Source organism: Falco naumanni, chromosome 8 (genome assembly GCF_017639655.2).
Source record: "Falco naumanni isolate bFalNau1 chromosome 8, bFalNau1.pat, whole genome shotgun sequence".
Classification (NCBI taxonomy): domain Eukaryota; kingdom Metazoa; phylum Chordata; class Aves; order Falconiformes; family Falconidae; genus Falco; species Falco naumanni.
The window spans coordinates 35,376,565-35,395,942 of NC_054061.1; the positions used below are offsets into that span (position 1 = coordinate 35,376,565).

Consider the following 19,378-nt stretch of genomic DNA (forward strand, 5'->3'; position numbering starts at 1 on the left):
CCTAAAGGAGCAGACAGAAAACAGAAGACTGACAGGGAAAAAATGGAGAAGAAGACCACCCAAGAGAAGGAGAAGTATCAGCCTTCCTATGAGACAACTATTCTCACAGAGGTAAAGCGTTTTAGACACATTGTACTACTTCAGCATGTTGGGATATAGATTTGAGATTAAATGCGGTCTTATTGAGCACTGTAGATTCTCTTGTAGAGACACATATGCCCAGATTTGATTGGAATTGGGAGCAGAGTGAAATTACAAAGTGTTTCTCACTGCTGAAGTCTATAAAAAATGTCCATGTTTCTTATGTTTCAGGCTATAAACCGTCCCTTAACAGCCTAGCTTTGAAAGAAACATTTTCTCTTTCTGCTCTGCTCTTGGGTACTTGTCATGGCACTGAGGTGCCAGTTGTATGAGGTATTTTCTTCAGAACTGTCTGTCAAAAGCTCATGCTGGAGATGGGACACTTGAACAGATGAATAAGATTTCTGATTAAATTATTAATCTGTTTTTCTGTGAATGTGCCTATGAAGCTACTATCACATGCAAGATCTGAGAAGCTTCTGGCTTGTACTCTAGGAATATTTTCAATGTCTTATATTCTGGTGCATCTGGTTAGAGATGTATGTGTTTCTACCCCTCCCTGACGTTACCAAGATGTATACATAAGTTTATCCTAGGCTGCAGAATTACTGAGCAACAGGACTTAAGACAGTGGTCTAGAAGTGCTGTTCTGTATCCCTGTGGGAATGTCTTGTCACTTGATTTAGTTCTTGTTTTCTTGAAATGGCTTGCTGGAATGAGGGGGTTTTCTTAATTTAAATGAACTTCTTGCTTGTGAGATCCAGTCCCTCCCACTCGGTTTTCCTCACGTTGTCAGGAGCGACCATCATGTTTTCTAATTCAGTGTGGTGGTTTTTAACAAGGCTTTTGTGTACACAGACCTAATTCTACTGAGTTGGCAGATCCCGAACTCTCCCTGTGAGCTCTGGTGCACTTTGACATATTGCATGGGGAAATGTGGGTTGCCAAAGAGTTAAATATTTGCTAGGGCTTGTGGAGATGATAACACTCTAAAGCTACACTTGTCTTCCTTTTATCATTGCAAACAAGGATACTACAGACTGTATTCTTGAGCCCTCGATGGCAGGGGGTTCCACAGGGCTAGATTTCTTCTACTGATTACAGTGGCTTAAATTCAGAACAGTCACCAATTCTAGCTGGGTTACTCTGGTTTTACAGTACTGTGATGGAATACAGAGTTTGACCTATATTTGTGAAGGCTTTTAGTAGTTTTGTGTCTGTCTATCTTAAATTTTCTCCATGTAATACCCATTTATAACTCGAGCTCTTTGACTAATAGCCAGGGGTTTTAGCAGGCTGGTTCAGATTCTGCTCTTTCACTGGTATAAACCTGAAGCAATGCCACTGGAGCGTATTTGTCACTCTTGCCTGGATTTAATTAGGGATTTATAATTGAGACCAGGGGTATTTCTGTATCATTGCTGCCTTCAGTCTGAGTTGACTTACTGGCGTTGCTCTGACTTACAGCTGTGCACACTTTGGCCCAGTGTTATTTGGGGACAGGCTTTGTGAAATGGGAGAAATGTGGAATGCACAACTGGAATCAATCTGGCCCCCTGACAGCCCGCTTGGAGAGCAGTGTAGAAAATCCATGGCTCGTCTCCTCCTCCCAGCAGGGGTGATGAGCTGAAGTTAGTGGTGTGGCAACAGCATGACTGTGGTATGAGGGGAGAATCAAATCCTTTATTTCCATCCTTATGAAAGTATTCCCGATGCCTTTCTTCCAACAGTGCTCTCCCTGGCCAGATGTGCCTTATCAAATGAACAATGCTCCATCTCCAAGCTACAACAGCTCTCCCAACAGCTTCAACCTTGGAGATGGGTATGTAACAAATAAATGCTTTATCTTTCCTGTTGATATGGTAGCCTTTGTGTGCATATGTTTGGTGTGTCCATGTGTTTCATACCCTGGAAGAAGAGGTCGAGGACCACCCTTCCTAGAAAGGGGAAAATATTTCCCACAAAGCCTTTTAAGACCTTCCATCCAGGAATTCCCTGTAACACAGAGTACTGTTTGTATGTCCGCTGCTTACGTGGTGGCTAGGAGGTGACACCAGGTCAATTCTTGCCATGAATTTCCTCTCTTCTTCTTTTATGGAGGTCAGAGAACACGGCATGCCCTGTAGCAGCAGTTCCCAGTATCTTCTAACAAAAGTGTGAGAGGCTTTTAGCCTTCACTACCTCTCCAGAGTTGGTATTCCTTCCTTCCTTTCTGTCTTGAGGGAGTTTGGGGTGCTGGATTCCCGGTTGAAGGGGATGTAAAGAAATCCTGTCGGGCAAAACGGCCTGGGTTTTGAGAATCTGTTTGAGAACAAAGGACTAACAGGAGGCGTGTTTAATTCATTAATATAACCATCATAAAGGAAGAATTTTAGTGGTCCTGAAACACCCAAGATGATAGCTGATGACAGAAGCACACAGCAGGGTCCCTCGGTGCTTCTGAGTCCTCCCTGCAACATACTTTCCCCATGGAATTGGTGCAGGCCTTTCTTTTCCTCCTCGAAGACTCTAGGCAGCCTTGTTGCCTTCCCATACAGCTTATTAATTAATCAATGTTGTATTGCAAATTTTCAATGAGTGACCTCAGCCTGTGAATAACGACAAACACTGAAATGACAAAAATTGGTGTTAGTAGAGAGATCTGTCAAGCGTTTTCCTCCAGTGGTAGATTATTAACTCTTAGGGAAAATCCTTGACGTGTTGAAGTCCCCTCTATATTTTAGGAGGATTTAGTAGAAATGTGGTTTTGTGTAATATAGTTAAATTTCAATTTACCATGTTTAAGATAACACCAGAGTTGAATTACAAGGTCCTTATTCAATTTTTGTGAAGAATCATTATTAGACAGTGGATTTAGTTGGGGGACTTCTGGATCATAGAAACTTTGAGTTCAGTCACCCTGTAGGTCACAACTTCTTTGCTTTGGTGTCATATAAGTGGGTCACCTGTATGGAAAAGCTTGAATGAGGTCACTAAACTGAGATTTTCTCGCAGTGTTGAGTAGGACCTCAACTTTCCAACAAAAGGCTCAAGTAGAGTGTTTTTTTTCTTCTTTTCTTTTCTTGGTCCAGATTTTGGACGCCTTTTTTACAATCTGATAGAGAAAAAAGCCAGCCCAGTTGGTATGTAACTTGTGACAGTTGAGTCAAATGGAGGAGGGGGAAGAGGATGAACACTGCAATGTAAAATTTAAAATAATGTTTTTTTTCTCTTCCAACTTTATATAATCTTTTTTAGCAACAGTTCTCCAACCCACCAAGTGGAGCTCCTGCCTCCCAGCAATGATGTAAGTACTTGAGATCATGTTAATGTGGTGCTTTTCTTTTTTAGGACACTGGTGAACAGTTCATTTCAAGACCTTCTTATTCTTTTTGCAATGTAGCATCTCCTTCCTTCTGCTTCTATTCAAGATGCCCAGCAGTGGCTTCATCGTAATAGGTTCTCTCCATTCTGTAGACTCTTCTCAAGTTTTTCGGGTGAGTTTAAACAGTCCAATTATTTTGTCTTTATTCTCTTTTGTAAGTGCAGCTTATGCTTCTTACCAATAGCATCTGCTGCTAGCCACTGTTGATGGGATCACTGGTCTGATCCAGTGTGGCTGTTCTTTTGTTCTTACGTTAGTTAGCATTTGCCAAAACAGTCTGTAGAAATATAGAATAATTAAAGATGGAACAGAATAAATTAAGATGGAGAGGACCTGACTTCAAGCAGGGGATTGCATTTAATGAAGCAAGTCCAGAGCCTTGTGCAGTTGCATTTGAGTATCTCCAAAGCTGGAACTTCCTCAATCTCTCCAAGTGACCTCTTCAAAAATTTGATTACTCACAGTGAAAAACCTTTTGCCTTATACCTAATCAGTGTTTCCCATCTTCCATCTCCTGCCTGTTGCCTTTCATCCTGTCCCTGTGCATCTTTGAGAAGCATCTGACTCCACCTGCAGCTCTGTCTTCACGGTGCCTTCCCATTAGGTAGTTGTACACAGCAGTAAGGTGGTGGAAAGGGGAATTGTTAAAGACGTTGAAACCTTGAGGAGCCTCTCTGAGTTGCAACATGATTAAATAACCTGGTAACATGGCTGTTAAAGCAAATTGGGCCATTTAAGGGCCAATGTTAAATATCTGACTTGTCTCCAAGTTAGCTAGAATACCTTCCAGTGTAGCACTACTCTTTTGGCAGCTTCTAGCTTTCTGTTTCACAAAGATTGATTTGCAGTGTACACCTCTATGAATTTGCAACTTCACTGGGCAAATCTGTCTGAGCTTTATCGATTCTCTCCCTCTGCCCTTTCCTGCTGCCCATACCCACAATTTGGAAGCTAAGATTTGCTTAACTTCTGAAAAAAAATCAATTTGAAATATGTAGGTGCTGACTTACTGAAGATGTCCAAAGAAGATTTTGTTCAAATCTGTGGGCCTGCTGATGGAATTCGGCTCTTTAATGCAATCAAAGGAAGGTTTGTACTTCTTCCTTCCTATTTTTTTTTGTTGTTGTTGTTATGGCAGCATCCCTTGGTAATTTTAGTGTTAACTAGAAGTTAATCCTGGAGCTGTAGCGTTTAGACTTCCTTTTTAACACTTAAGAGGTCATCTCAGAGGCTGGAGATCAAATCCAAGCACAGCTCAGAAATGTTGCTGAGAGGAAGCATCATAATGTGGATCTCCAGTGCTGTATTTGCCACCAGCTGATAGCTTCCATCCACTTCGCATGAGACACAGCCTGCGATACTCTGTGCTGCATCTGCATCACCGGTAGCAAAAGCAACCAACCAACCCCTGGAGCCTCAAATGGCTCTTAAACCTATTTTTATTGCAATAACATCATAAATTCTACAGCTAGGCAGGATTCAATTCAGTAAAGGCAGGAATGATGAGCTGCCTGGCAAGTGCTGTAAACTGTTTATTCTCGTCTGATCCTGAAGTGACTAAGGTGCTCTGCACTGTACTGTCACCTCCCAGGGAGCTCTTACTAGACCTCCTAAGACATCTAGTCACCAATAGCTGGCTATTTATGCACAGCCTGCATGGTTCCATCTCTCATGGTTTGGTAGCAGACTGGAACAATTTTAGATCTGCTAAATAACTCATTACTGTTTTTTAATAATCTGTAGAAATGTAAGGCCCAAGATGACAATTTATGTCTGTCAAGAACCAGAGCAAAACAGGTCCCATCTCCACCAAAAACGAGAAACTATAGATGGCAGTCTTTGTGGTAAGTTTTTATGTATGGATTTTGTTAAACACTTAGCTGGTGAGAATGCTTTCTGCCTGAGCTCCTGAGTAGGACAGCTTGGCACCCAGAGTGTTTGATGGGGTCCTGTTTATCCCACTTCTGCCACTTGGGTTAGTTTCAGGGCTACAGATTCCAACTGATACCTTCTGCCTGGGGAACAGACCCAAGCTATAAGCTGTCCACAGAATGCCACAGCAAAATCTCTGATCAGTTCTTAATAGGGACCATGGCATTAAGAACTACCTTCTTTCTGTAATCTACTTTAAATTATGGCTTGTTTGAAAATATTCTGGGAAAGGGAAGGTCTATATGTCTTAAAGTGAGGTTCTAATTCTTGGAAGTTTAAAGCCTTTGGGGACTCGCTGTTCTTAACTATCTCTCATGATGTGAGGTACGATTGAAGGAGAATAGAAATCGCCCTTGGTTCTTGAACACAGTATTAACCAGGCACAGCTTTTCTACCTGGTTGTTTCTACCATTTGGATTGGATTTAAAAAATAATGCTGTCATCTACAGTTATTTGATACGTTGTAGTCTTTAGTTTGTGCCCATGGGATCAGTGGGATAGCATCTAATAAAATAGTACTTTTGTGTAACATAGTATTATATGTTTTACTGTTTAATTGCATCTGATTTAAAATGTCAAAATCAATAAAAGTAGATTATCCAAAAGTATTAACATCTTTCAAAGGATTTTTTTTTTGTGCCCCATGACACGTGTTGCCATTAGTCCCCGTGTTTTCCTCTGGGCAAAAGTGTTGTGGGCTTTATTTGCGTGCTCCATCCAAATACCCAAATATTGGGTATTTTTCTACAAATTATCAAGCTGGACATTTGGGGGCTGCTTTGAAGGTACTATACTTGTTTATCTACTGTCAGGATTTGAACCTTCATCTTAAACCCATTTGGTTGTTGATACTGAGCATCTTGGTGTTATCTGTAGTTGCTATTTCGTAGTTACTCTAATTCTGTAATTACTTTCAACTTGTTGCAGTATATCATGCAATCTTCTTGGAAGAATTGACCACGCTGGAATTAATTGAGAAGATTGCAAACTTGTACAGCATTTCTCCACAGCAGATAAATCGAATCTATCGGCAGGGACCCACCGGGATCCATGTATTAGTGAGCAATGAGGTAAGGGGTTAATGCAAACGCTGTCAGAGCTGTAAGAGTTGTTTGACTTCTCAAAGTTAGAATGACCTTTTATGTTTTGGAATGACTTGTCAAGGCAAGGAAGCTTTACAAGGTTACTAACCCCAACAAGTTAAAGCAAATACTTAAAGCAAATCATTCATGCATACCATTGATTTTTGGTGTGGTTTTGAGATCTTCGCTCTGTAAAAGAGGGTTTTGTTTGTTTGTTTTTTAAACAAACCCAAACACAACAAAACTCACTTCCTTTTCATGTTGGCTAATTAAACAAATTTTGAAGTGAGGTTCTAATGTGAGAACCTTTAAAATAGGAAAATTTCTTAAAGAGGGAAAGTTTGAAAATCTGTAGGGCAATTAGTCTTACATCTTGGCCAGTGATTACAGCCACTGGGTCAGAGTTAGTGCTGCGTAAGTGCACACTATAATTTAATGGACCTCTAGCTGTTTGTATCCCATTATATGATGGCTTAATTTAGTTCTTTGCATTAACTTGGCAGGTTAATAGTGAGTTACCCTTCTTCTTCTTCTCCCCCTGCCCCCACCCAATTACTTACTCATTCATGCACCGGAATCACTTAAGGAGCTTCATTTATAAGAAACATTGTTAAAACAAATGAAGCAGAGCATAGGTCTCAACTGGAGCCTAAATTGAAGGCTGTAATGCTTATTCCTAAAGTTTCCTTGCTATTTCAGCCTGATTAAATCTGAAACCTTGATGCTTTATGGATGTAAAGTGCTTGGAGGCAACTCTTGGTAGGGGAATTGCCTGAACCAGCTTGGGTATAAGGATTTAAGTCAATTATTAACAATGTTATTGCTCTTTTAATAATTTTTTTCTTGTTCTAGTACTATAGTGGCAAGAGTGAGGCACTCTGTGAATGTACTTCATGCATCATTAGGCACAGACACACAGACTAGCCAGTGAAGTTTGATTTGCAGGAGCAGGGAGTGGATGTTAAACCCAAAAGAGAATAGGGAGATTAGTCTAAGTTGAAAAGGATATTTGGTGTAAGAATTTACAGCTGGAAAGTGCTCTACTTGAATGATACTCTATAGCTTGGAGAAGGCTTTTGCTTAAAGCCTGACTTTCTGAATTGATCAGGGAGATTCTGGTCACCTTACCTCTGAAGTTAGGTGTCCAGCATCTGCTTCAACTGTATGAGACACCTTCTGAAGGTAATTCACTTTCTCTGTCCTGCACAGCTACTCTAAATTGGGAGGAAGCGTTGATATGGGGTGAAGCTTAAATGAGCATTTCAGATTGGATAAATCAGCTGAATCTCTTAACTCACCCCTTTAGTTAGGGGCCTCACTAGAAGCTGCTTGTGTTTTGAAAATCTAGTTGTTTCTCATGAATAACTCGAATAGCTTTAGATACTGATCTTGCTTCCCATGATCTGCCTTGCCTCTCATGGCAGTTTCATTAAGATTCCTGTGCCTCAACAAAATACAAACAGGTAAATGATTCCTGCAAGCATGTATACTAATGTCTGGTCAAAATAACCAGGTGGACGCTGCTGCTATGGCTTTTCAGTAACAATAGTCCTTCATTCAGCAAGGGGTCTGTTTCTCAGGGCTGACCACCTCCAGATAATATTTCAGATGCTAATGTTCATTCAGCTGAGCTTCGTCATTCAGCTGGATGTGCGTTACCATCATTAGATTTTAGGAGAGGGACTGTCTTCATCCAGTCTAAACTAGTATAGCTTCACTGAAGGCAATTAGGAGCATGGTCTTTAATAGACTAATTGGAGCAATGTAAGAACTTGCAGGATCAAGAGCTGCAAAGAGGATGGTAAAGTGCTGAACAAGCTAGATCAGTTCCAGGTAAGCACTTTAGCAGGAGCTTCTCTTAAGCACATTAGCAGCTGCAAGGACCTTAATTAATCAGTCATGCACTTTAATAATCTTATGGGCAGGATTACTCAGGACTGTGTAGGACTAGACACCAAATCTTGTTTGATACCTCTCCTGTAAAGTCTATACCAGCACTAAAAGAAACTCGTGTTTAATTGGTAAAATATTTTGTGTTGTCTTTTTTCCTTCTGCCCTTCAGATGGTGCAAAACTTCCAAGATGAATCTTGTTTTGTTATCAGCACGTTAAAAGGTATGTATTGCTGCTACTATTACATGTGGCTCTAAAGATAATTTCTCTTTTCAGTTGCACTAAACATTATCACAAACCCCGTCCTGTTCCTCTGAAAAGATAAGTAATCTTATCTTTTAAATAGCTTAAGTCAAGGCGTTGCATCAGCTTCCACTGTGATACTGATTGATCTATGCTTTCCTCTCAGTTACGCTGTTACAAAACTTTGATAAATCCATTGATACCGCTGACATAAATGAGCAGAAAACCTTTGGGTAAAATGATAGAAGATGATAGTTTGTATGTTGTATTTTCTTATGTAAATGCTTTGACCTAGATGTTCAACATCAATTTTCTTGAGTGGGTTGTGGAACAAGAGTGCAAACTACCTAAGAAGAAAATTTGGAATTCTGTGTCTTGTGCTGTTTTCTAAAAGCAATGAAAAAATGCTTTGCATTTCTTTATTACAGCTGAAAGCAATGATGGCTACCACATCATTTTAAAATGACCGTGCTACACAGAAAGACTTTAACAGCCTATAATTTAGTGCCTCACTGAGATTGCTACAACCTAGACTGGAAACATGAAGAACCTTCAGGATAAAATGCTCCTATGAACTAAGAATTACCAAACAGCTTAAGGACAAAACTTGCTTTTACAGATACACATTTTTGGTGGTGTGTGGTTTTGTTTGTGGTGGGTTTTGTTTTGTTTTGTTTTTTTTGCTTTGTTTGTTGTTTTGTTTTTGTTTTTTTTTTAAGGTGGAGCTGAGAACATCCTCAAAGCTTGTACGTGTTTCTTCCTCCCTCCCTTCCTCTTCAGTCTTAAAAATTGTCAAGGTTTCTGCTTATTACGTAGAAACATCTGCCTTGTGCTAAAGGGAAATGAAAGATAAACAAAACCCAATTCTCTACACCCCTCGTGGTTGGATGAATTGATTTATTTACTGTTCTGAGTGCTCTCTTGCTTTCAACACACGCACTGTTGCTGATGGACATAGGCTCCCTGGGGCTTCTCTTCTACCCTCTGAGGTGGCAGGCTTGGCGCTACATCCAAAGCCAAACTGGGCAATGCAGAGGCTGGATTTGGTGCCCAGTCCTCACCCAGAGTGTCAACTCTGGAAGCCCACTTTTAGCTGTTCTCCACCTGTAGATGTGCTCAGAGTCCAGAGACCTTGGTCCCTCCTGACAGAGCTTCTGTAATAGTCATCCAACAGAACAAGTGTGCGGGGTTCCAGGGAGGGCAGGCAACCTGAGGCAAGCAGCTCAGTACCATATTACATCTCTAGCTTTAGAGCAGTCTCCCTGAATGGAGTATATGAAGCTTTTCCGAGGGAACGTTTTGAACACTGAAAGTTATAGTGCTCATGAAAATTCATGCTGTGGATTTATTCTGCTTTACAAAGTGTTAATTAACTGCTATCTTGACTGTAACTGGGAATTAGATTTTATAATCGTAATGATTTTTTTCCCTCCTGTTACTAAAGTAAAACTGAGCTTTGATTGAGTCTAGGTAACAGATCATCTTAGTTGCTGCTTCTTATATTCTTGCTATTTTATTCTTGATTCCTGTTTCCAATATCTGCAACTATGGTCAGCTCCACCCTCCCTTGGTTTTTTGGGATGCCATCCAGGCTCCACTAAGCTGAAAAAGTGACTTCCACTCATGTCAAAGGCAAACTGGATCACACCCTTCTTGCATGGATGGAGTAATTTCACTTTTGGCAGCTAATTAATAAGGCTGTTTCCCAAACTGAACGTCCATATAGCATCAAATTCTGATACTTGAACATTTAATTTAATCCTGAATTGAGATGGAAGGCTGAAATACCAAAAATTTTCCTGGAATGGAAATTTTTCAAAAAAATGAGAAATTGTCAGTTGGAAAACACTGAATAAAATGTTTTAGCCTTTTGAAATGGAAACATTTAATTAAATCCATTTGGCCCTTAAAGCAGCATCACTTTGAGCTACTGTTGCAGACCTCAGAAATTACCATTCAAGTGCCATGTGCGCTGTGTCTCCCTTAGGGCTGAGCTCTTTGGCTGGGTTACAGATCCCATGATGCTCTTACTGTGGGTTAGTCAAAGAGGGAGTGCGTCATGAAGGCTGGAGGGGTGCCCAGGAACCCAGTCTTCTGGGAAAGAGGGGGACATGGAGCCCGTGAGTTACAGCTCCCAGCTGACACTGGAGGAATTCGGACAGACATGGACTGATATTTTTCTGACAAACCCAACGTGTTTCAAGTTTTCCCAACAGAAATAAACAGCAGAATATTGAGAAAAAGCAACCTTTATTTTTTTCATTAAAAACATTGAGTTTTGCACAAAAAAATCCCAGCCATCCCCACCAATTTTTATTTTTTTTTTACACCAAAAATAATACTAGAATAGAAAAATTGTGTTACAATGGGAAAACCTTCAGCCAACTTGGTTAATTAAATAACAGTGCCTACTTAGGCACGATCTTGCTCAACTGGCTGTCCTGGATGCTCCATGAATTGCAGTGTTTCTCCAAAAAGGACTCCCAGGCTTTGGGACACGCAGATTCCTCCCCCTGAAGTGAAGGAGCTTTAGGCTTCTTGGTTGAGGACCAGATTGTGTAGGTGAGGAGGTTGTAAGTGGTCTCCTGACAGAGAGAGGAGGACAGACAGAGAGGCTAGGGGAGCTTTGGGGGAAGAAATGCCTTTGTGGAGGGTAGGAAATTCTGTCTTTTTGAGAGGAAGGTGATGCCAAGTCAAGCTCTCCCTTGCTTTGGTGCCTGTGTCACCTCCCTGGCTTTGCAGCCTGCTCTGCGCTGCTGTGCATGTGGAGGTGGGGGGGAACAGCTGGGGCTGAGGCATCCAGCTTGTGGCCACACAGTTACAGCTGCCTTCCAAAACCAGGAATAAATTCCAGCTGTTCTTGTGAGTAGGTGGGACCGATGTGCCCCTACGTACCAGGAGCTGTTTGGTTTATGCTGTGGAAAGTGAATTGGCTGTGCTTTTGCATCCTGTTTTTTAGCACTGGCCCAATATGTGGCGTGTCTGTTGGCATGCAGCTGGGAGAGGTGAATCTGACCTGATGAGAAGGGTTTAAAAAAGATCTTGGAGCTGCCAGGAGTGTGGCATGTACTGTACAGTATATATACTGTACTACACTTCCACGTGTGATAGCCTTGTAATTCAGGGGATGCAGCAATACTGAAACAGCAGTGTGAAGGGAGAGGTAGCTTTGCTCCCAGAGCTAGGGACTGAGAATGGTTTGCTTATTTAAAAAAATATAACTTGTTCTTGATTAATTCTGTACAGGCAAGATTTGTTTTTTAAATATACACAAGTCACCACAGTGTTTTGGTAGCACTTGCTTGATTAATTTCGAACAAAAATAATGCTCTTTTAGGGCCGCCTTATATTTAGATTTTTAAAAATAAAGTAGTTTCATACTGATACAAGGGTGAATTTGACAATACATCTGTTCTTCTTTCTGTGCTGTAAGAAGGCATGCCAGAGTAAACGATCCCCTAGATTAGAAGTACTGTCCTGCTGGGTGGGCTCTATGTTTAATCAGTGTTAGCCTCTTTGTAAAGCTGCAGAGCTTTAATGAGTAAGGCTTGCGCTTGCTCAACAGAGTAGTTCTAGTCCTTGTTGAACCTATAGTGCCAGCAGAAACTTGGAGGATTGTGGTCAGGTAACATACATGCCCTTGAAGATGCAGTACAGCTAGTTGTGTGTCCAGGAGCATGCTGAGTTACTGCAACTTGGAATCATAGAATATCTTGAGTTGGAAGGGACCCATAAAGTTCATTGAATCCAACTCCCTGCTCCTCACAGGACTACCTGAAACCTAGCCATGTGACTAAGAGTATTGTCCAGATGCTTCTTGAACTCTGACAAGCTTGGTGCGATGACCACTTCCCTGGGGAGCATGTTCCAGAACCGACAACCCTCTTGGTGAAGAACCTTCTCCTAATGTCCAATTTGAACTTGCTGTGATGCAGCTTCATGCCATTCCCCTGTGTCCTATTGCTGGTGACCAGAGAGAGATCAGCACCTCCCCCTCCAGTGCCCCTCTTGAGGAAGGTGTAGACTGCAACGTACCTCTGGGTGTTAGGAAAACACGATTCACCCTTTGCCCTTGTTGCATGATGCTGCGTAACCAGCCGGTTGTTGTACGTGGGCAAACTGGCCATGAACCATGGTGGCTGAGCGGCTAGTGCAAGTGATCAGAGCAATGTTGGTGTGAGATTGGACTGCGGGTGAACCTTCCCCTCTACCTCCTGAAAACATAAAAGCAAACCCTTGCCCTGTTGGAAGTTGGTGAGTTTGTCCATGCAGGAACCAAGCAAAGCCTTCAGGATTTGTGTTAGTGGCTTGTGTGAGGAGAGAGACTAGTCTCAGCTGTGTCAGTGGCAGCAATCTTACACTCTCCCCATGCTTACAGAGGGTCTGCCATCCCTGGAGAGACAAATATGCCCTGGTTGAAGATGTGACAGCCTCCAGAAGGAAGCTTTTGCCTCCTGAATGCTGGAGGAAGCACAAATGAATAGTTGGGGCTGGGTGTCTAGATTCTAGATAGGCTAAAGGCAAGGGAGATGAAAAGCTCCCTCTCATCTAGATGTTCAAAAGGGTTCTGCATTTACGTGTGTATCCTAAGTGCCTCTTACATTTATTCTTGCCTTTTGTTGTTGTTGTTGCTCCTGTTTCTTTTTTAAAAAGTAACAAATGAAATCTTCTGCTTAAAGTGATTTAAATGACTTGTTTCTGCTCTATATGTGAACTTTGTACAGCAGGCCTTTATAAGGTCTGGGGTTTAGGATTATAGTGAATAGTATGGTATCCCAAACTGTCCACCTCTTAGGTTGTATGTATGACAACAGCCACTGAGAGTAGAAGTGGGCTTGTTGCAGGTGAAAAGGCAGAACCAACATGATTCCAGCCAGTACTGCAAACTATAAACCTGGGTTCTCATCTGATCCGTACTGGCTGTTTGAAATTATTTCGTAAATTGCAGCATTTTCTCTGACAACTGAGTACATTGATACAGGTCAGTTAGTTTGACTCTGGTGATGGTCTGAGAACTCATAGAAATGTCCATGCAGGGCAGGGCAGGGACATATAGTCCAGTGATAGAAATTTGTGCCGTCTGCCCAAGGTGACTGGGCTGGTGTTATTAAAATTAAAGCTCCTGTTCTTTCAGCTGGCCCTGCTTGGTTAATTGGCTAAAATAGAAATAATAACTAAATCTGGAAAATATTGGAGTTCTCATTGTCTTGGTGTGAAATTTAATGGGCCGAAGTTTCAAGACTTGGAGGTGGTAAAAGGATTCTTGCAGCTGAGAAGTCCGGAATGGCACTCTCCTTATACTGTAACATATACATATTTATGCGTATATATATACACATACGTACTGTACTGTATCAACACATATATGTGCCGAGTACTTGTGTTCTTTGGCTTTAACTGGTACTCTGCTTTGTTTAATTGCAGTTCAATGTAAAAGACTCTGGTTGATCAAGCTTCAAAACCCAGCTGTTCCTTAGATAGAAATGTAAAAATCCGTAATAGAGACTCTAGGTGATTTGGACATGGTACACTTGGAGTGATGTAAATTTGACGAATTTCTGCAATATAAATCCCAGGCCTTGGTGAAGATGAGCATATTCTTGCACTAACACTGCAGTTCTATATTGCAGCTTCTGAAAATTAAAGAGAAATAGATTGCCCAAGGCTTTGTAAAACTCATAAGAGCTACTCCCTAAGCAGAACAACCGTATGATGACTTTCCTTGCTCAATGTTGTAGTGCTTAAACATTGGCTGTAATTCTAACAATCATCTGGTGGATGACTGGGACAGGGCTTTTTTTTTTGTTTTGTTTTTGGTCTGTTTCTGGGTTTGGTTTTTACTGTCCTCAAAGAAATGCTTGTAGTGAGATTGTAGCTTCTCTTTCTCCTCCAGTTATGAAATGGTTTAACTTTATGCTACTAATAGAAATACTGTCTTAAGATTGTTATCTGTTTGACAGCACAGGGTACTCAAAGTGGGGAGTGTTTCGCTTTGATCATCACAGCTGTGGGTGAATACCAGAAGGCAGACTGGAGAGGTATATTTAACAGCCTTGCCTCTCTTTAACAAATGGGTTAAGCTGGTGCCTAATTTTTTGTGCATTTCTGATTTGTACCTTCCCCCCCCCCCCCATTCCCTCAAAATTCTTCCATTCTTCCGCTCCCTGAGGGGATGCATTGGTGAGCAGCTGGTGTGTCCAACTTTAAGTAGCCTGCTGTTGTCCCATTTTGCTTGGGGTGCGTGTTTATCTTTCAAAGGGCTAGGGGAGTTACCTCTCTTCACTGACAATGCAGCCGTTCAACAGGTGATGCTGACCACAAAGTCGGCGTGATGGGCGAGGGTGCATGGAGGTGGGTCGGTTGGAGGCTGAGGCGTACCAGTTGTGAGTTAAATACTGCCACACTGTCTTCTCATTTGTTGGTTTTTGGTTTTATTTGTACATGAATAATAATAATAAAGCATATTTTGCACTGGCTCTTGTACTGTTGTGCAGAAGACATCTGTATCTAGAATCTGTGCTCCAGTCAAAATGCAAATAAACCTGTTTGTAAGAAGTGTGGGTTTTGTCTCTGCTTTGCTTGGCGGGGATGGTGCAGGAGAGCCTTGGCATCGGCTTCTGCTCAGCATGCAGCTGTAATGTGCTGGGCACCCTCTCAAAAGCAGTGGAAGCGGAGTTTGCAAAGTGCTGGTGAGAGCACGTCAGCTGTAGCCAAATGTCCTGCAGCATTTTCTTCGTGTTGGGACTGGCTTCATTTCTCTACAGCACAATGCAGTGACCAGTTCGTATGTAATCCAGGTCAAGGCATGAGGAGAAATGCTGAATTCTTGCAGAAGCCATGACAATGGGCATGTACTTTAGTGAGACCACAAGCTGTGTTAGATGACAGCTGGCTTTGGTCTTGCAGTGCTCAGAGGATGCAGGCATTTCAGAGCCTGGTCCTCAGTAACACCAGAGATGAGTGAAAAGTCCTTCCTGGTAGCCATGTTCTCTCCCGTGTAGCAGCTGTTAGACACACACACAGGAGAAGAGGCAGTGAGGTTTGGACATGAAGCATTTGCAATGCTTTGCCTGGAAGAACTTTAGTATCATAGTCATAGAATGGCTTGGGTCGGAAGGGACCTTAAAGATCATCCAGTTCCATCTCCCCTGCCATGGCAGGGACACCTTCCACTAGACCAGGTTGCTCAGAGCCCCATCCAGCCTGGCCTTGAACTCTGTCCTCTAAGGGTTAAGCTGTAGATCTAATAACATACATGTTCAGCAGGCTGATGGATGTTCAGTGTCATTTGGAAAAGATGAATCCCAGTTTGCAAATAGTATCTCCCAGCAGCCAAACTTCATGTTAAGGCAAAGAAGAGGGAGTGGGTGTACTACCATGTAAGGGTGCTGCTCAATCTGAATTGACCCCAAGAGCAACTTCAGCTCCTTTCTTTTGCTGAAGAAGTATTTGAATCACAAAACTAGAAAATGCAGCATGTGCCTCTGGATATATCAGTTCATATGCAAAGTGTAAGGGCACAGACGATGTTCCTAGAGGAAGGTAGATGAGAATTAATTATTTTTCACTACTGATGACTTGGGCATCCCTGAGAAGAGAAAGGGGACCGTCCACCCCAATTTCTGTTACCTTGAAGTTTCTCCAGAGGTAGAATTCCAGCTACCTGAAGCCTGAGACTGTTGAAGTTCATGGTTAGGCAGTACCATGTCTCACAGGGCTTCTGGGGTTCAGGGCAGCTTCAGCATAAGTTCAAATCCACTTGCAGGCAGCAGCAGGGGAGCTGGATGGGTCATGTCATGATGGCAGGGTGCTGGTAGGCACTCAAGGGTCTAAGGTTGGCAGGGCTCTTCAGGGCTGGCTGGAGGGTGCTGAGCGTGTGAGGCCACCAACAATGTTTTGTGGCTGCATGAGCCCTGCCGGCTGCAGGGGCCATCCCTGGGGCTTTCAGGAGGATGGAGGTGAATCCCTCCCTGAGCCCAGCCCCCCAGGGTGTGGGCTGCCATGCCTTGGTTCCCACCAAGCTCCACACGAAATTATCCCTTTTCTCCTGTAAGCCTGACCCACATGCTGGCAGGGATTGATAAACACAAAAAGGAATACCAGTGAAGGTTTTTACCTAGATTTGCCTGATAAAAAGGGTTCAAAAACAGGGAAAGAGGTAATACTGCACAGTGTAATTTTTGTGGGAAACACACCAATGGAGAAGCTTGCAAGGAAAAGACTTCCTAGGGAACATACCCAGAAGTCAGTGGCAGCTGTAATTAAGAGTGGACAGAAGCTGAAAAGAGCTTTTTATGAGTGAGGAGACCCAAGAGGTAGGACTGAAGCTGCTTAGCCAAAGCATTGACCTAATCTCATCTAAATCCTCAACAGCAAGCAAACATTTTAATTTTCCAATTTACAAAACAATGCAGTCTTTCAGTTAAAAGTATTAGCCACAACTGTGGAACAGGCAGGGAAATAACATCCCTCATACCCTTTCTGCAAAGAAGCTAAATGCTTCCAGGTTTACCTGGGTAGGAAAGATTTGACACTGCGATAATTTAAAATTTGGTTTTAGTATATTACAGCAGAGGCTGGTTGTCCTGATCAAACTGAAGTTTCAGACAAGCGCGGACTTCCCTGCTCCCCAGCGATGTGTGGCCCAGGGAGCCAGGGCAGTCGCTGGATGTTGGGATGCGCTGGATGTTGGGAACCAAGGTGTCAGGTGCTGTGAGTCAGCCTAGGAGAGCACAATGAGCTGTAGCTCCTGTCTTGTCTCATCACAGAAAAAAACATCCTTTCTCCTATTTCTTGGAGAGTGGTGATGCAAATCAGGCTCTACACTCAATGTTACACTATGCTGCTAAGTTAGAGCAACAAATAAAATCCACTTTGGAGACTTGAGTGAGGACAACAAACAGCTGGAAAAAAAGAATGTTTTAAATGAAACAAGATTAAGCAGTAAAAGGTGGTACACCACCATCCTGGGTAAAGTGTCCCAGCAGGTGGTATAAAATCACTGGTGTCCTTACGCTGGGACTTGTAAACCAACATGCTTGCTCCCTGCTGTGGATGTGGAGGCATGTGACCCTGATTTGTCCTTTTTCCTCTAAGGGTGCCTGACAGATAATGCCAAAAGTGCTGCTCATTATGAAAATATATACACTTTTGTTTTTCTTTTGTTATATATATTTCTAATCCTAAAATCTTTGATTTTTGACTGTGGCAAACAGTGCTGCTATCCATTTTGCAGCCTAGAATAGGCTCATTCTGATTTTACTGATATTAAGTCATATGCAAGTATGATATAGCTGGAAAAAAGATTGATTAGCAGGGATCCAAAATTGGCTGAGTGCATTAGTGCACTAAGAAATAATTTTCCAAAAGTGAAAATTTAAATGCTGAAGTTAAGGCTATGCTTAAGAGAGGAGCTATGCTAGAAATACTCTGTTGGATACACTCAAGCAAATGCAGCTAAGAGGAATTTCTTTGTGAAAATATTTTCAAAGCTTAGCATCTCCCAGAAGAAAGTGTTCCTGGATGGTTGGCACCACTTTGGAAATTAAGATTTCCATGACATCACCTAATTTAACCTGTGGTAGTAAAACCAGGGAAGAGTTGAGTAAAGGAATGAGCACGTGCAGGAAGAAAAATATGGCTGAGGCTGCATGGCTGGAGCAGCCCAGGAAAGGAAAGCTCGAGGCAAAAAAATGGAGGCCTCATACATTAAGACAATTGGGTGCTTTGGCACAGTTGTCCTGAGGGCAAAGAACATTGTCCTAGGCAAAATTATTCCAGAACCACCCACAGTTTCCTTTTTAAAACAGATTTACCTCATTTCATGGTGGTGCCTGTGAAGGCAGAACTTTTGTTTCTTGAGCAGCCATAGTTACTCACTGTCACATGCATGGCCTGAAAGAAATAAAGTCCAAGTGAGAACATGGGGATAAGTTTTATGATTGTTGAAGTAATTAGTGGGAGAGAGGAAGGAAAAAAGAGGCATTCTACTTTGCTTTTTCAAAAGCTTTGTCTTTCTTCTGGCTCTGCCTGGCTTTGCAGCATTGCCACTGCATCTGCAGAAGAGGAGTGCCTGTTCCCAAACAAATACGCACACAGCCATGTGGCTGGTTTAAATGCACGTCCACCTCCTGAACACATTGCTCGGAAATGTGACCTCCTGACACCCTGCTCAGAGGGACACCTTTCTCCATAGCTGTTTAAAAAACCGTGAGTTCTCAAATTTTGTCATGAAGGCAGGGAGGAGGGTTTTGCACTACCAGCTTTCTCCACTTGGCTTGGGAATACGGATAATGGGAGCCTGAGCTCCCAGTTAGGCTGTTCTTACTGGTTTCTGGAGGACATTGTGTCTCCCTAGGGATGATACTGGGGTTTTTTTGATACCAGCCTTAAGTGACAGCTCGAACTGAGTGTGTGGAGTCTCATCTTCGGACACCTTTTTAAGGAATACTGGCAATTCATATTTAAAATAGGTTATTTCTGGTTTGTCATCAAAAAATTTAGTTGATTGCCATGTAGTTAAGGTTATAATCAGAAATTATATTTATTGTTTGGATGCTGCTTTTTTACTCCTATCTTCCCCCAAGTAACTAATAACTGCACACACTATTTCAGGACTGTTTGGGGAGGGGGTTCAGCTAACTGCTGGTGTAAGGATGGTGTTGCCTATGTGAAATGACAGAGTAGCCATTCTGCTTCACCATGGTAGTAGCCATTGTGTCCCAGAATAATCAGGGGGCTGTATATCAACACCCATGTCACTCTTGGTGGATGATTGACCCAGC

General features: G+C 42.2%; 1 protein-coding gene across 3 annotated transcripts in view; it reads left to right on the forward strand.

Moving 5' to 3' along the window:
* Positions 1 to 15,070, forward strand: part of TFCP2L1 (transcription factor CP2 like 1) — a 37,360-nt gene extending 22,290 nt beyond the window's left edge. For 2 of the 3 annotated variants that reach the window (XM_040603076.1, XM_040603078.1), the window contains 10 exons: positions 1 to 111; positions 1,812 to 1,903; positions 3,153 to 3,203; positions 3,319 to 3,367; positions 3,464 to 3,557; positions 4,444 to 4,534; positions 5,189 to 5,289; positions 6,305 to 6,447; positions 8,522 to 8,573; positions 9,023 to 15,070. In XM_040603076.1, the coding sequence (XP_040459010.1) occupies positions 1 to 111; positions 1,812 to 1,903; positions 3,153 to 3,203; positions 3,319 to 3,367; positions 3,464 to 3,557; positions 4,444 to 4,534; positions 5,189 to 5,289; positions 6,305 to 6,447; positions 8,522 to 8,573; positions 9,023 to 9,060 (822 nt within the window). In that variant the 3' untranslated portion in view covers positions 9,061 to 15,070. The remainder of the gene's footprint in view (positions 112 to 1,811; positions 1,904 to 3,152; positions 3,204 to 3,318; positions 3,368 to 3,463; positions 3,558 to 4,443; positions 4,535 to 5,188; positions 5,290 to 6,304; positions 6,448 to 8,521; positions 8,574 to 9,022) is intronic. The other variant, XM_040603077.1, reaches the window with a different exon arrangement.
* Positions 15,071 to 19,378: the final 4,308 nt, after the last annotated feature.